Genomic DNA, 17,558 nt, shown 5'->3' with positions numbered 1-17,558 from the left:
GACCATGTACAGTTTGGTTTGACTACAGTAAGTGAAATGTTTGCGCGGCTACTAAAGTGAGAGTGAGTTTGAGAGTCTACTTCTTGTTACGGCAGTGGGCCCCCACCACCATGTAGCTGTCAGGTGAGATGTTCAGATTGGGGGGCTTGGCTTTGACCCTGCAGACCCTGACCTCAGGTCTGCCCACCGGTCCTCTGCAGGGGTCATGTTTTTGCAGGTAACTTATGAAGGTCTCCCAGCCCCCGCCTACACGTACCATCACATGGCGCTCATTCAGCATCTGCCAAGGTGACACAAGACAGCACAGTCAAGAAGGGAACGCTGGAGACATTTGTGTTTGCATATATTTACTTCCAGGATGTGTTTATGAATAGAATTCTCAATTAACTGAAAAGCAGACCTCCCCTCTCCACACGCACACACTCCAATCTAATTTACAAGCCTCTGTAGCTCTGGCTATGAAAGGCAAATGATGTCTCGGATAGCTTTGTCAAAATCTCATTAAAGCAAATGAAACAACACCTCATGGCACCAGCTGAGCACACACGCAGGACAAATCCACATATGAACATACGCACACATACAGTGACGCACAAAGGCACACCCACACAGATCTGCAACACAAACCACCTGATAAACAGTATTTTGAATTTTAAAAATAATGACTGTAAAGTATATCTTTTAGCAGTCAGCAGAAAGGTCAGCTGTATCTGATTCAACACATCCTTCAAAGACAACCGCCCTTACAGCTGAAAACCAACCGCTGCTATGGCAACTACAGCCACAATATAAAGCCTGGAGAAAAAAAAAATGAAAGGAGAAATTGAGATGAGTTCAGCGCAGACCCTCAACTCCCAGCAGGCATTAACATTCCCAGGAGGCCTTGCAAAGCCATCCGTTGTCCTGTCAGCAACGACCCACCCCCTCCTGCCTTATCGCCAATAAACCCTTCATTATGAAGCCATTAAGAATGTGATAATACAAGCAGATCTACTCTGCTTGTGGGGAGGTGTGTGTCACGTGTGGGATGAAAAAGCCATGGTACAAGCATTGACACACATACGACACATGCAGCTACAGAGGAAACCCAGACGCGCTCCGTCTCAGCTGTCATCCTGCAGATTAAAATGTTGAGGTTGCACGAGGTCAAGTCTGACATCTACAATAAAACACTTTCCTGTCAGACGTGCAGGCAATGCAATCCTGACTTCATCCTCAAAAATTCACTCTCCAGGCAAAGCTGCCTTTTAAGAAATAAAATATGAATGAACACAACTTTCTACAACAGTGTCAGTTAAATGTAAATATTTTCTTTGCACAAACTCACCTTTTTTATTTTTACCTACCTACTTTAAAAAAATAGAGTTATACCTTCATAGTTTAATAAGGTTGCTTGATTATTTGAAATGTAATATTTTAAGGCTTTTGACTAATTTTTTTCTGATTAATCCTGTGTGCTTTTCTGACTGTTTCTGGTTCTCAGGTCTCGTAACTGATTAAATAAAGCTACAATATTAAATGTTTTTTGATGATTTGAATGTTTCTATAGCTATATTTAACTGTATTATGTACATCACAAATAGTGCCTAAACCTCTTTCTGCACTGTAATATTCAACACAAGACCTCTTTGTCAGGCAGACTCCTTTATTTCTGTCTCTACAACTCCCCCCTCCCCCGTCGGGTTTCCGTAAAGAGTGTGCTAAATCTGCAGCCCATAAACTACCGTCTGGATTCCCCTGTGTCCTCCCTGGCAGCTCCATTGATTCCATCTCTGCTTTTCTGCTGAAAGATGCATGAGCATAGAGGAAGAGTCATTCAAACACCGGCCAGTAGGAGGCAGGCTTTAGCCGCATGCACTGCTCTAGATGCTGTTGGTTCTTTTTAAAACTGTGTGTTAAAAAAGACATAGACATTGTCTCAAACCATATCTGAAAGTAAAAGTGGTTAATTATTGACCACGTTTTTTTTACTTTGTCTTTCCTGTTAGAGAGTGTTAAGGGTTGAAGTTGTGAGCGGTGTGAAGCAAGTTGTTTTTTACAGAAAAGTTACAGATTGGTGTTTTTGGGTGAAATGTCGTAAAATATGATGTATAATATAACAGACATTCATGTTACCCTCAGGATAAATTGAAATAACTTAAGTGAATTATTTATATAATGACATAATACCTGCCAAATGACTTTCTATAAGCATAAGCTGTTTTTAATTAGTTCTAGTTAGCATAATTTAGCATGATTTTAGCATGACCAAACAAATATTGAGAAGATGGCAAATGTTATACCTGCTCATCATTATGAGAGCATTATGACTATTATGCATTTAGTTTAAAGGACCAATATGCCTAATTGCAGTCTCACTCTATTGTAAGGTCAAAAGCCAAGGTGCCTAACGAAGACATGGGTCTTCTGTGTAGTAAATGTCTATATGACTAATGACTTGCCTCCAGTCTTCACAACATGATGGTTTTCAGTTCATCTCTTGCATGATAAACAAAGAATTTATGCAGCATGATATTTTGAGGTGTTCTAATGTCTTTTTCTTCCATTCACACAATCAGACAGGCTCGCTGCCACAAAGCCGAAGGAGAGTCTAGGGCGCGCAGAAGAAAAAAAAGCCTTCCTCTTTTTTAGCACCAAAGAATGGTGGAGCACTCCAGGGCCAGCGGGATTGAATAGTCTACAGAGGGAATAGAGGGATGGGGGCGGGGGGGGGTTACACGTGATGAGGGACGGCCATGCTCTGCCGCATATTAACAAGCTCACTGATTAAACCCCTCACTAATGACTTTGTCTCGGTAATCAATAGTATCTGCTCTTTAAAAAGGTCTGTACACATTGAATGGCACGCTCTCCTATAGGAGATTATCGTGCTATATGGTAATTGAGGTTTATGCCGTGTTTCCCTGCACACGTAGGCAGCTCAAGGTAATGGATGGAGTCAGGGTCGATGGGCTGCGGCGCTCCATTCACAGCTGATCTGTGTCCGAGAAAAGGGAAGAGAGCAGTGCAAGTAGTCTCTACAAATTAGTAATTATGCCGTAAAACTGACAGATGGACACAGAGTTATGGGGAAACCTTTTACCTGCATAGAGAAGGTGAGCAAAAAAGGTCGACATTTGAGACAGGGTGGAAAAACAAATAGCTGAGATATTGAAATGTGAAAAAAGACGATTAGATTTTTCTTGCATTCTGCTGGACCTGAGCCTCATATATTCCTACAGTATTATCACGCTTTAGTTGTCACTTATTTTAGGCTTTCTTTGATCTGGTCTTCAAACATATGCTTTCATGATTGACAGGTCTGCTTTGGAAACCAGGCGTTGTGTGACTTAAAGACGGGCACTATTTCCTGAATAGGATGTAATATGTTGTCTGTCAGCCAGTCAGAAATGTACCTGTCACTCTGTTGCTAGCAAACAGATGCTGACAGCATTGATTACCAGTTTAGAAAGTGTTGGGTCAATACAGTTAATAAACCATTTAATGGGTTTCAACTCCTGACCAATTAGTCACCAAGGCTGTGATACACCTCTGTGTGACTTGTGTAATCTATAGATGTATACATTGTGACAATGTGTGCTATTTCAAAACAAAATAAAAATGTTTTGTTTTACAGCATGTACTCTTTTAATGGATTTATGTATAATGCCTGAACTTATAGGTTACAAATACTAAATACTCTTTAAGGCTGTTATACTTTCCTTTTGTATAGATGGATGGGTGGAGAGTGAACCTTCCTCTTGTTTTAAAAACCCTCCACACATGAGTGGGCTGCCATTAAATCTGCACACCACGGTCATATTTTTGCATCCTGAAAGAGACGTGTGTTTTCTTCAGGTTTGAACTCTTTGCTGAAGGTCTATGTACTGAATAAAATCCTGTCAGCCCCGTATTATCCTGACCATTGGTTGCCAAGCAACCCTGCCTCCCCGAAGGCCATTCCTCGAGCCTTTGTACAGACGCACAAGGGTGGTGCACGACTCAGGGAGGCTGAAAGCCTCTGACGTCTCCATCCCAAAGATTGCTAATCAGTGGCTCTGACACTGCACTTGTCGCTGACTCAGCTGTTGATTAATAACCTGGGGGACTCAGCACCCACATCTCATTTTGTGTTGTAGCCTCTGACGCATCTTCACTTGGTGAGCCATCAGATTGGGTTTACATCTCTGCTGTCATGGTATCAAAGTATCATGTTATATTTCCAAACATTAGATTATCCAGAACAATGTGTCTAATCTCCCATAGCCTATGTTTTTAAAGTAATTTACAGCTAAATATGCCTTGTGTATCAATGTATCACCAAAATAATTGGCTCTGAACTAACCTTGAAAAGATTTCTAATCAAATATTATCACGGCAGCATACTGTTTCTCTTTAAATTATAAACACAATTTTTAAGGGAACGGTTAAGCATTACAATACTCACCCTTATATAGAGAACTTTATCTCCAACACGGTAGCAGCCTTTAGGTTGCTTCTCAACGAGGAACCTGGTTAGACAGCTGCAGGGGGGATTCTCGATAATGTTTTTCACCTGAAAAAGGTTAGACAGAGAGAGGAAAAATGATACACCTTTAACATCTGGTAGCTCAAATAAGGTTACTTTCACTGGAAACAAAATACGTACAATATCATCCAAAATGTCATTGGTGTCTGTGCTTCTCCTGCTCTTCGTTCTGCTAGAGGAGGAACGAGGAGGTGGGGAGTTGATGGGGGGTGTAGCTTTGGGAGTGTGGTTGTTTACTGTGGTGAAGAAGACTTTGGGAGTGGAAAGCAGGGTGGGTCCCGGCGAGGGAGCTAACAATGGAGCTGAAGCAGATGTTTGAGTGGTGCAGGATGAAGAGAACAAAGGCGTCTGTGTAGAGGCTGTGGTTGTACAAGGGTCAGAGGCTGAGAGGGAGGACTGACATGTAGCTGCTGGGTTTGTTGTGGCTGATGGAAGATCACAGGCGAGGGGTTCACCCACACAGGTTGTGCTGGGAGTGAGGGGCGCAGGTGGAGGAGGAGAAGGTGGAGGAGAGGGAGCAGGGGGTGTGGACGATTGTGATGGTGAATAGAAAGATGCAGGAGGAAAAAAGGACAGGGGCAGAGGGGATGATGGAGATAAGCTCCCCGCCTCCTCCCGCTCTATCTCTCGCTCTATCTTCACCAGCCCGGGAGGCTCCACTCCGTACCTAAGAGAGAGATTCAACAAATATGTCAGGAATCGTAAGGACAAATCAGCACCAAACCACACCAAATAGGGTTTCTTCAACTTGATACTCCTGCAAGCAATATGCATCACAAGAAAAGACTAATGAACTCAAGTATTAAGCATCATGATATGGGATGTATCGGCTATCGACTTGCTACTCCGTCACTGCGAGTGGGAACAAGGCACCCCTAAAAAAAACACCTGTTTGCTATGCTGGCATATCTACCGCCACAAACTGAAAACGCATCTATTTCGACTGTACCAATTAAGTTATTGCTGAAAAAACGTATAAAAACTAACAAAGCACTTGTTGAGTAAAATGTAGGCCTTGTAACTGATTCACCAGCACTTACTATGGTGTGATCTTGCTTGAAGTGAATTTATCTGCACTTCCCTTGTTGTTCAGAGTTAGATTCTTTATGGTTTTGCACTAAAAGCCTCAGCTAAATGATATGTAATATGTAATGTAATGGATATTGTGATTGTTTGTGCTGGGAAAGTTTCCTGCTCAGTGTGATTGAATGTTCAATGTTCTTTTATCAGGATCTGAACCACGGGTAGGGCAGTTACCTGGCTGCAATCCGGCCCAGCTCCATCAGGCACAGGCACACCTCTCGAGGCTGCTTGTGGAGGACTTCAAATAGCACAGGCAGGAAAAACAAACAGAGAGGGTGGAGGGGTAGAAGTACAAAAAAAGGTCACTCATCTGAAAGGAAAGATGTTTTCAGAGATAGACTTTTGTCTGTGTCAAAGGAAAGTAGAAGCCGCAGTCTGAACAGAGAGGGCAGGAGCTGTTCCGTCTCTATTGTGCATCAATATCTTTGAAGCTTAGCAGGAATTCCTGTGGAGGTGCAGCTGAGGGCATGAGGGCACGAGAGCTTCATAAATATGTCAACCTTTCCTGCCTCCTGCTCTCTACTGTCTGTATACTGAAAAGGGGGCTCTGCGTCCTAGTTAATTAATTTGTTTAAGGTTAAGCATGCATAAAATGAGGTACACTTTAATATATCAACACACAAAACAACAGAAAACAAAACATCTCAAAAAATATATGAGCTGACACTGTCACTACCACTATAATTATATTTGATATTCATTCACCTGTATTTGACATCCACCATTACCCTCATCATCATGGCTGCAGCAAGAAAAAGAGATGAGAGGAGAGAAAAAAATAGTAATCATCTCTGCCTTCATATCATTGAGGCAGAAAACTGAAGCCTGTCAGAGTCCTGTAAGTTTATTCTAGCCGTCACTCAATTAGTCACGTACAGAAGGTGAGTCTGTCTGCAGGGGGTGGGGGGGGGGGTTAACCTGTATATTATCATTATCACGCATTGGCCGCCCTGCGTAGACATGCCCAATAAGAAGTGCATATAGAGGGGTCTTATTACAGAACGACGTTAGCATTTTGAAGGGTTTTATGTTCTCTGGCACATGAAGCATCATATATACAAAGGTGTAAGAAAGAAAAGGCAGGGAGTCTGAAAGCGTATAAATGTTCAATCATCACTTTTAAAATGTCACAGCCCATATCATAGGTGGATCAAATTTCCCTGTATTGAGTTATTTATTTAGAAGTAAAACCTTTGTAATTGACCAATAACACCAATTCATCAGAAAAGTCAAAAATGCTCACAAATGATTTGATTTAAAACTAATTGCTGGTCCAAGCTAATTTAAATGAATGCATGTATGTATTTTATCAGTAAGGAACGATCCGCAATTTTATATATTTTGACATATAAGATAAGTTATGCTAAGTGTATTACATTTATTCTGACAGAGGGTCGGAGGTGAAAAAGAGAGAAGACAGTTACAGGATTTGTCACTTAAAAGATAAGCACTATAGACTTAAGGGAGGACTTGAAAGATTGAAGAAGACACATAAAGAACAGGAAGTTCTCACACAATAATAAGGCTACAGTAGATAGACACAAACACTGAGATGCCTAGAAACAGCCCTTTCTACTTCTTCTATCATTTATACCTCTGTGAGATTAAACTAAAAGTCTAAGGGTTTTAGTTTAATTAAGTATTGCATGACGTGATGCACTTTAGAGCAAAATGAAATCCCTAATGTTTGGCCTAATCTCCAGTCTTAACTCACCCAAATCCTCTGACTCAAAAAGGTAAGCCTCATCCATGCCAATCTTTCGACACCAGTAGAGGAAATTGGCAGTGTTGTCTCGGGCGAAGAATGATCCAGAAGTTGCATCTGCTCGCCAGTGGATCACTCTTCTAATTAAAGGCTGTAATTGTTTTCAACAAAATTTGATTTAAAATGTTTTTGCATGTAAGAACGTCATATCAGGAACATGATCTTTCAAAGACCTAATGTACGTATCCAGTGAGTGTGTAGGTGCGTGTGTGTTGTTGCAGCACCTTGCCATTGTTGGTGTCCATCATCTTGTCCTGGACCAGCTGTGCCAGCTGACAGAGAACTACGCCGTTATCTAACCTCTCCATCAGACTGTCTGCTATGAGGTCTTCACCTGAGGATACACACACACACGCACGCACACACACACGCGCACACACACACGCACACACACACGCACGCACGCACGCACGCACACACACACACACACACACACTGCATTATGTACAGTGATTCATACAGTAACTACTCAAGACAAATTTTACTTCCAAATATCAAAATCTTTCAAAGGAGTTTTTAAAATAATATTCAACCCACACTTCATAACACATGCATGACATTAAAGGTCCCATGTCATGCTTTTCCCGTTATTACCGTCCCCTTGTGTGTTATGAAGGTTTTTCTTCATGTAAACGGTCTGCAGATTCACAAACCCTCAAAGTACAAAAGTAAAAGTGCAGTAAAACTCTAACGGCCCGTCCACACTACAGCTTCGACAGCTTCAAAAACGGTTTCCAACGCGTCTGCCCATTCACTTTGAATGGGGTGACGTCACGTTGCCTCGCTTTTCGCCGAACTGAATTGTGGGTAGCAGAGCGGAGCTTTCCTGGCGTAAAGTTGAGCAATGTTCAACTTTTGAAGCTTCTGAAGCTTTTGGTGGAAGCGTCAGCCAATCAAATCATATGCCAGTACAAGCTCTAGCCAGGAGCCGTTTAGGACAGAGAGTGAATACATATACTATACAGAGATGCTGTAAGAGAAACCAATGTGATTTTGGAACATTGAACAATATCAATCTAGTAGACCTCAACAATGGAATTATGATCAGTAGAAATGGCCATGACATGGGACCTTTAAGAAATAGTAAAAGCTCAAAGTACTACAAACAAACACATTTAAACAAAGTAAACAGGGTCTTCTTGATATCAAGAGGAAGACAACATTGTTACTATTTAAATGTGTGGATTTTAAATATTAATGGATTTACAAAATACCAAGTTACCCAAACCACTTTTCTGAAAATGAATCTGTATATCTCTTTGGCAAACAAGTTTTTTTGTTGTAGCATCAGTCATAAACTCATCCTGACAGGGGCTTTTCACTTTACAGATACTTTCCAACAGGTTGTGGCATGTGCTACCTTTATGTTTTCTCTCACAATGCAGTAAAGTGGAGGATACATCCCTTACCCTGGAGTCACACCCCCATGGAGAGGTATTTCAAGGTTTGGGTTTTGTGTTTAATGTTTTTTAACCTGTTCTTTAAAATAAAAGCCCATACTCATACTATCAAGAGGTATTCATCAGTAGAGCATAGGGGGGAATACAATTATTGAACAGGAATCTTTCAACTATGTATCCATTCTGGGTGGTTAACATGGGTTTTGCATGAGGATCAAAGAAGGAAAACTATCTCACCGGTGAGAGTGTTGAGCCAGAGAGCCAGGTCCTCTTTCATGGGCATCAGGCTGGCGTCGTGGCGGTAAGGTAGCCACTGGTTGTACTCCTGAGGACTGGTGAGGCCCGGCCCAGAGTGACGGTACTTTTGACCAAGAAGACAGGTCATCCCCAGCCCAGTCAGGTGCATCGGGCTGTCGAGGCTGCTGTTCCCTGTTTCCACTTCACTGTCCATGACGTCTGTCGGTCTTTGAGGGACCCTAGAACAAGTTAAAGATCACAATTTGGAGAGTTTAAGATTTGGCTAGCAATCAAGACTGATTCAACTGAGCTGAATGCTTTCTTAATTCTGCGCGAGTCCTATGGTGAACCTCGTCAATGGTGAACTTATTCCAACCTGGTTTGTCTTTTAAGAGACCTTGGTACCACATTAAGAAACAGACCAAGTGAGACAACATGCAAGGATCTAACACATGGGAGGCTTTCAATTAATAGAAAGTGATAAAACAAGTGAAGGACAAATTGTACCACAAATAAAATTAAAATAAAACACAAGTTCATCATGTAAATCTTAATGCTTTGCTTGATGCTTCTTATGACAATTTGTAAACATTGAATGCACTAGTGAGCTGCCTCGACTTCAAGGATACGTGCACATTTTTATAATTTTCTATCTGAAGACATTATACTGACTTGACCATATCCCCAAAAAAAGGTTAGTTGTTGTTATGATTATACTTTTCATACTGTCTGTAAATGGATTTATTCCAAAAGAGTAAGGGATTGTGGACACAATACAAATGCATCAGTGCAAAAAAGGTGGATATTTTCTAAAGTCATTTAGGGCAAAACTCGCTCTTTTCTGTTTCAGACATGTTCAGCTGTTAACAACCAAAAGGGAAAATTGACTTGTAAAGATGTGCTTCTATCCTTTAAGATAACAATAAATAATCAAGGCATAATGGTTTTTGAGAGTGAGAATGATGGATTATTTTAAGTTAAATATACAGAGAGAGCTGTCATGCACTAAAGCAAGAATACAAGCCAAATGCATACCCTGAGTTCCATGCACATACACTACACTCACAACAACACACAGTCATTAATCAAATGGATTAAACTGACTGACTGCAGGTTTAATAATATGTTCAACTACAGCCCTGAGCCAGTCTCCCGGTGCCGCTATATGGCTCATTTGTCCTGTTCCCAGAGCAGCCTCCATCATAAAGCTCAGCCCCATGCAGAGACATGCTCCGACTGCCAGTAATACTCGCTGTTAATCAGCTGGAATTAAGAAAACAACACATGCAGCAGGACACTGGATCTGCTGAGTAATATATACAGTAGAGACAGAGGCTTGGTTTGTGCCAGATAATTGCCTTTAAAGTTAGAGTAACAAGACTGAGCGGGAATCCAAACCGAAAACAATGCAATGGGCTGCAATTTTGGTTTAAAAGAAAGTGCCCGTAGGCTTCTCTGATGCCAACAAGAAAGAGGAACTTCAAGGAAGTTGTTTTACGGCAGCAACTATTTTACCATTCATTGTGTTGTAAGGTACAGCTTGGCTTTGAGGAAAATGTTAACATGAGTAACAATTATGTTGTTTTCCATCCAAATACTATGTAGTTTAGCTATAAACCAAATGTACAAACATGTTTATTCACTGATGAGGGAAAGTGAATAAATCACATAATTTATAACAATTCCTCATGAAGGGAACAGGGGACTGTCTGTCTGTGTTAAATGTTGATGGCAAAGCATCCAGTGAACAGGCCCACTAAGGTTCAACGCCACATTGCCATCAATTGAGTTGGTAGCATTTATAATGGAAGTCTTATCTCTAACAAAGACTTTATTTATGTAGAACTGTCAAGTAAAATAACATCTGGAGGGCAGATGTTTGGGACCTAGACAGGCAGCATCACAGCTGGCTTTCAGAGCTCATTTAGTTGTATACCACCTGTGTTTTTGCAGCAAAGTACCTGTAGCTCAATGTTGTAGAACGTCATTACAAGTTCAAATATAGTTTGTTGTATTGTTGCCTTATAACAGTGCACAGCAGGTGACAAATCCCTGCACAAGATAACAGAGGAAATACGTCAGTGAATGACGTCTTTAGGTTGTGTTGGGATGTTGTAGACACACAGTTCTGACTGGACATAGTGAAAAGGCTCCTTTGTAAACAAAACATGTAGACGTTGGACAGAGTATATTGTAGAGGGGGCTGCCTGCCAAGTTTGAGGCTGGTTTACAGGTTGACCAGCAGGGCATGAGAGCTCCTGTCTCTAACAAAACATCCAGGTGCAATAATCACACCTCTGCTACAGGACGGCTCTGCGGGGAAGGGAAGGCAAAGGTCAGCGTCAGGGCCTAGCTGTCAGACACTAGAAGCCTTTATACTCCTGATATACTGAGGGTAAGTCTGTAAACACCAGGACCCACAAACACACACACACACACACACACACACACACACACACACACACACACACACACACACACACACACACACACACACACACACACACACACACACACACACACACACACACACACAAACACACACAGGCCCATGCATGTATAAATGTTTCTATTTCACTGCAATTACTCTGCACAGCCTTTAAGTTAGATTTGCATCAGTGGTACAGCCTCTAATTGTGTTTTTTAAAAGCGAACATCTTCACTGTAAAAACAGTTGTTGGGGGGAAAACTGTTTCAATTACAAACCAGTGTGCAAAAATGTGTGCAAAATGACAGATCTGAGCTGAGGCATTGGCTTAAATACCTGAACATGCACTGTAAAATGACACAGTGATTTATGATTTGGTTTCATGTGGCCCTCAGCATAACTCAGAATAATGAAACCAGAGCTCATGTCTGGTAAACAACTAACTTCACAACTAGTTAACAACATTCAGTTTTTCTTACATGATTGGCAGGGCCTTAATGTTTACTTAGGAAATAAAGAATCAAATCTGTCCCTGAACGAATAATCTCTTCAGTCTGGAACATGTCTTGCTGTTTCTACAAACATATTTCAATCAAAGCAATGTTAATATATTGCCTTGCAGGCTGGTGCATTATGCTTTTGTCTTCAAAGCCTCAGTATCTCTCTGATAGTATTTCTCAGTCTGTTGAAAAAACTATTCATAAAATATCATTAATAACTTCCAGTGGATGTCCAACAGCACTGCTGGCAGCTGTAGCTTTTCCATCAGCTGTCTCAGGTGTCACTTTGTAGTACAGCTTAAAGAGGTAATGTAACACTAGTGAATGAATAAAGGGTATTGAATGAGTAGAATAGGTTTCAGCTATAGCTCTGTTCTCACCATCTCACCCTGTGCTTTCCTTCAGCTGCTGCTAGACTAAATAAACTTCATATCAACACAGGATTGAAAGGTCGGCCACCCGCTGCTCCCTGAACACTGGAGCCTCACTGTGCTCCAGGTCCAGTAAAACACAATAAAATACCATTTTGGCACAAGATTTAAAAAAGTAAAAGCCTTTTTGATTGATTGTTTCAGTGTGAGGTTGATGAAATAAACAATGATCATCTCTGAACAGTCTGCTCATTGAGAGAGCTCTGACTCAGTGACGCTGACTACATTTTCTTTCGTTTTTTTGCTACTGAGGCCAGACCTCATGCACATGTTGGAGGATTCATTTCTGTGTTTATATACTGAGCGCTAAAGTGATGATAACTCACATTCAAACACACTTTTATGACTGTATGTTGTTTTTTTAGAAAATATTAACTGTAAGAAAAAGGGGAAAATAAAACATTAACAGTGCTTTAAATCCTGTAAATGTAAAGCTAAACAGTTCTGTGAGGAACTTTTCAATAATTTTAGACCAATATTTAATCTGACATTTATGTTATTCCTGTCATACACAATAATACATTTTAAACTATAATTTAAATTTAGAAAAAGTTGGTAGAAACTGCGAGAAAATCTGTATAGATATTTGATGGACATTACTAAGTGTTTTTCTTTTATAACATCATAATTGTCAACAGGTGCAACAATCATAACTTCATAACAAAAAGCGTAAATGTACTTACTGGATGCTAAAAGTAACAGCCGGTTTCTTCAAAAGATTTGCTTTTCATAGAAATGTCCCCGCAGTATGTTCTCCACCACAGTTTTCCTCTCACACACATACACACATCACTCTCTGCCAGATGTGCATCCCCCCCAGGTCCTCCACATGTAAGTACAGACAACACTGTAACAAGGTGCAGGCTGCCGTCACTTTTAACACACACTCTGTACACGCCTGCTGCAAGACTGTGGTGTCAGCTTACAAGGTAGACTGCTGGAGACACGTTAGAATAGGAGGAACAAAATCAACACAAACAACCGGTTTGGTGGGTTTTCTTTGTAACGTTTTGAGCAAAAAAATTTAAATAGAAAAAGTTGTCCGAGGTATACTGTAATATGAAGAACTATGACATTTAGCTCAAGTTGAACTTTATTGGTTTGGTAAAGTAAACTTGGTTTCCGTAGCAACACAGCTGAAATCCAACTTTCCATAGTAGGAACATGAAAAGATTTACAAGCAGGACAAACACTGTTCATACTCCACACTGATTCCGCGTGGTCTCCTTAATTCAATATTTTTATTTTAGTACTCTTTTAATTAAATATATGATGTCTGTCTGGAGACTTCACAATGTTGCTTTTTTGAAAAGTGTTTTATCGAGAAAAAAAAGAAGAGCATTAGGCCCTATATGTCTTTACATTTTTGTGAAACATCGTAGATTGCGGACCCAAAAGCAGTATGAATAAGAAGGCCGGTAAGGGGATGTAAATTAAAGCAAGCTTTTAATAAAATAAAAAGCTGTTACAATACAAAAAAACAACCGGAGCGCAGGCAAGGGGGAACAAAAGAGAAAGTAACAAACAATCTTCTAGAGATAAATCTCTCATTTGCTGTAATTACAACTATATTTATTGTAATACTTCTTGCTCATTAATATTTTGATTACTGCTGCCAGGATTGTGTGGGTTTAATTACATTTCCTCATTTTAATTTTAAGTAGCAGCAGCATCATTCTTACCTCTATGTGTGTGTGTGTGTGTGTGTGTGTGTGTGTGTGTGTGTGTGACAATGCGTGGGACTATGGTGATCTGGTGGCGGAAGCGTGGATATCGGTATATCCTGCGCTGGAAGGTGTCCTTGCCAAGCTGTGCGTGTGTTTGTGTGTGTCTGTGGGCGAGTGTGTGTGGACGCGAGGCTGTGGCCATGCTGCGCTGGCAGATGGCATTACTGCATCGCCGGGCCACCCTGGCTAACAGGGGGAGGACAGGGAAAAGGTGGGAAAGAAGGGGGAGATGGGATGCGAGTCAAAGAGAGGATGGTCGAGGAAATACAAACTGGAAAGGGGAAATAAACAGCAAACAGTTGAACACATGAGTTATTAAAAAAGAAGAAATAGATGATGATGCTGTGAATGAATGCATGAGGAGGGTGAGAAGAGTGAAGCAACACCAACTCTTCACTTTAGTGCCCAGTTCATCCTCCCACATACTTTAACACAATGTTACAAACTTTGAAATACTACACTACTTGTATTAGTCCATTCTTATATTCTGCTCACCCAGGCGTGATTCTGAGCTGGTCAGTGTTGCCAGCTGGGCCCCGGTTTGTGTTCTGTGCATGAAGGGGTGTGTGTGTTGGCGTGCGCTGCAGGCCTGCTGGGCAGCAGGGCTGGGCCAGGTGTGGAGTGGGAGCAGTGGGAAGATTGGGAACAGTGGGCCTGTTAATTAGAGAGAGGTGATTAATGGGACAGCAGAGAAGGAGCACCGAGTTAGGGAGGAGAGATGAAGGGAGGTGGGGGGGTTGAGGGGAAGAGGCAGGTGGGGGGGGGTAAACTGTTTGAGAAAGGGGGCAATATGTGATCATCTAAAAACTACAAACAAATTAGGAACAGTCAAAAAAGTGCACGCTTTAAATCCTGCTTCATCAGCCTGATCTCCTATCTGCTCGATTTAGCATGTCCTAAGATAGAGCTTTTATCAATCCTTGAACACGTGTGTTTTTCTGCGTCTTCGGTGACGTCTGCCTTTGGATCTGGCGTGTAATTGAGATGTAAGAAGTGGCGTTGTGACAAACTCTCCTCGGGGGATGTGGCGTGTAAACACCAATCATTTGGCAGATGCGCTGTGAGCAAATTGGCAGTGTATTCCCCATGGCCAAGCCACACACCATTATCAGGATTGAGACTAATCGTGTGCCGTCTCCCATATGAGGAGCAATTAATTCACACCGAATCAAACTGCAAGAGAACAGAGTGAGGAGTGGAACAGTAGAGGAGATTGAGCGATGGGGAAGAAAAGAGAGGTGGTTTGTGAAGTGAATGAGAGAGGAGAAGTGTTGGGCAGTTTGATACATTCTCACTGGGATCGAAACACACTGGAAAAGAAATGCTGCTCTTCGTTTTGCTTTCACAGTTATTCTCAGAACTCTATTTGGTTTTGAACTGGGATAAACTTTCAACAAAAGCTCACAGTGAGGCGAATAAATGACGAATGAGGGAGGCAGGACGAGGAACTGGAGCGCAGAAGCAAGAGAAAATTGACTCGAGAGGGCGTCCTGTGAACATTTATAAATGTATTCTCACAAAGATTTGACACCCTGATAGTTTTACACTATCTGTATTTCTAGAAAAATGACACTTACGAGGAATCATTAATGGGAGGCTTCCCTGTCCTCACCTCAATCCGGTCTCCAGGCATTGTAGTGGAGAGCCTGCACAGCCAGACGCAGAGCCATTATTTCCAGTCTGATTGCTCTAGCGGCCAGTGCGATTAAGGAAGAAGACTAAAAGGTAATTCTTCACTATGATGGACAGTAGGAGAGAGGAGAGAAGAGCTGGTCTCAGTTTAATCTCCTGCAGATGGAGGGAGTGAGGGAGGAAAGCCATCGTTTCCAGGGATACAGTTCCTAAATTAATCGTCTGGCTTGATGGCCTTTTGGATAAGATAAGTAGCATTATAATAAGGAAGGCCATACAAAAGAACAGCGCTGACAAGCCTAGGGAGACTATTCAAAGTGTTCTCTCTATCCACACACACACACAGGAAATACTGCTCGTTTAACCTTCTTTATTATTCCAGGGAAATAACTGTACCCCATCAGTTTGTGAATGTGAAAAGACAGAAGGTAAAGAGAGACAGACACACAGTGAAAGAATTATAGCAGACTTTTTGGAGCCAGAGAGACAGGAAAGAGTCGGAGCAGAAGAGATGTTTTTGAAAGCTCTTGTAATTCATCACCTTGTCACAGGAAAGCCAGGTTGTGTACGTAATTCTAAGTGGTGATCACACCTCCACGGAGGAGGTGCAGAGGGAGATAAAGTAACACTTCACACTGCTCAATAACAGTATGTTTGTCAACTTTGTGGAAGATTTATGTCATATACCATAAACTGCCAGAGACGATCCGCCCGGATGAAAAGAAAGACGACGGGCAGCTCGAGTCGTAAAGCGAGCGTTCAGGAGAATCAAAGAGCTGCTGGTGTGTGAGCAGCTCTTTACACTATTTAAGGTGTTCATAGAAAACATACACAAGTGTGAACAATCATGTTGACACATACATAATACATACACTTACTGTACAGTGCATAATGGACTACGATTGTTGTTTTGATTTACAAAGACTTTGTTGATAATTTCACATAAACACTGCGCTATATAATATGTATCCAGGCAACATGTTTCATATATTTCCACTTATTACGAGTGTTTTTTATTGCTTTACGATTAAATCCTATATCCCAGTCGAGTCAGTTGACTTTCAGATAGATTTATGATTGATTACAAGCCTCAACATCAGTGTGTGCTCTGCCCAGCATCATCATTACTAAATATGCTCGCAATCAACTCTGTTTTGTTAAAACATTAATATCTTTCATCTCCAACGGATACCAACACCTTTCCTCTCAGTGCTTTCCTGGCAACTTAACCGCAGAAAGAGGTTCATCAGCTCGTTACGTCAATCTCTGCTCCCCCCTGCTTTGAAGTTCCTACCGTGGGTGTGTGTATTGGTGTGTGTCTGTGTGTGTTTGTTTGAGCACTTGCGCGTATCAGCATACTCTTGAATAGAGTCTGTCGGCTCTCTTGCAGTCCTAGCTTTGCTCCCGTTGAGTGATTGTGTGTGTGCGTTTCCAGCAGAGCAAACATGTTAGTTCGTCTGTCCTCACAGTGGGCAAACAGCGAAGGGGGCTCATGAGTGGTGTTAATGGGGAGAAGTAGGAGCGAGGTAAAGGGTAGATGGGGGGAGGCAGCGCAGGAGGTGAGAGAAGGGGGAGAGGACTTTACATCAGTACTTAAAGCAGGTGTTTCAGGCTGTTTATGTGTGGCATGTTCAAGCAAAGGTGGGTATACGTCTATGTGTGCGTGTGTGTGTAAGGGCCACAGGGCAACCTCAGAGAAAATCCACTAATTGCGACCCCTGGGTTTTACAAGAGGGTCTTCTCTGGCTAATATCATTAGCTAATCTGCTGTGTGTTGTCCCCCTTGCCCTCTCCTTTAGAGCGCCCCCCTCTTGTAGCACAACCAGCGGCATCCACCACCCCCCCCCC

General features: G+C 41.7%; 1 protein-coding gene across 1 annotated transcript; it reads right to left on the bottom strand.

Moving 5' to 3' along the window:
- Window positions 1-76: 76 nt before the first annotated feature.
- LOC104940778 (growth arrest-specific protein 2-like) lies at window positions 77-15,711 on the bottom strand. The gene is made up of 9 exons (XM_010765754.1): window positions 15,656-15,711; window positions 14,574-14,732; window positions 8,993-9,231; window positions 7,580-7,689; window positions 7,305-7,446; window positions 5,765-5,828; window positions 4,628-5,174; window positions 4,427-4,534; window positions 77-280 (listed from the first exon to the last, which is right to left on the bottom strand). The coding sequence occupies exons 1-9, from the start codon at window positions 15,709-15,711 to the stop codon at window positions 77-79; spliced, it is 1,629 nt and encodes a 542-aa protein (XP_010764056.1).
- Window positions 15,712-17,558: the final 1,847 nt, after the last annotated feature.

The sequence above is a fragment of the Notothenia coriiceps genome, unplaced genomic scaffold (assembly GCF_000735185.1).
Source record: "Notothenia coriiceps isolate Sejong01 unplaced genomic scaffold, NC01 NC01_scaffold00002650, whole genome shotgun sequence".
NCBI classification, from domain to species: Eukaryota; Metazoa; Chordata; class Actinopteri; order Perciformes; family Nototheniidae; genus Notothenia; species Notothenia coriiceps.
The sequence above is the reverse complement of the archived record's forward strand: the minus strand, read 5'-3'. Positions and strand labels throughout refer to the sequence as shown.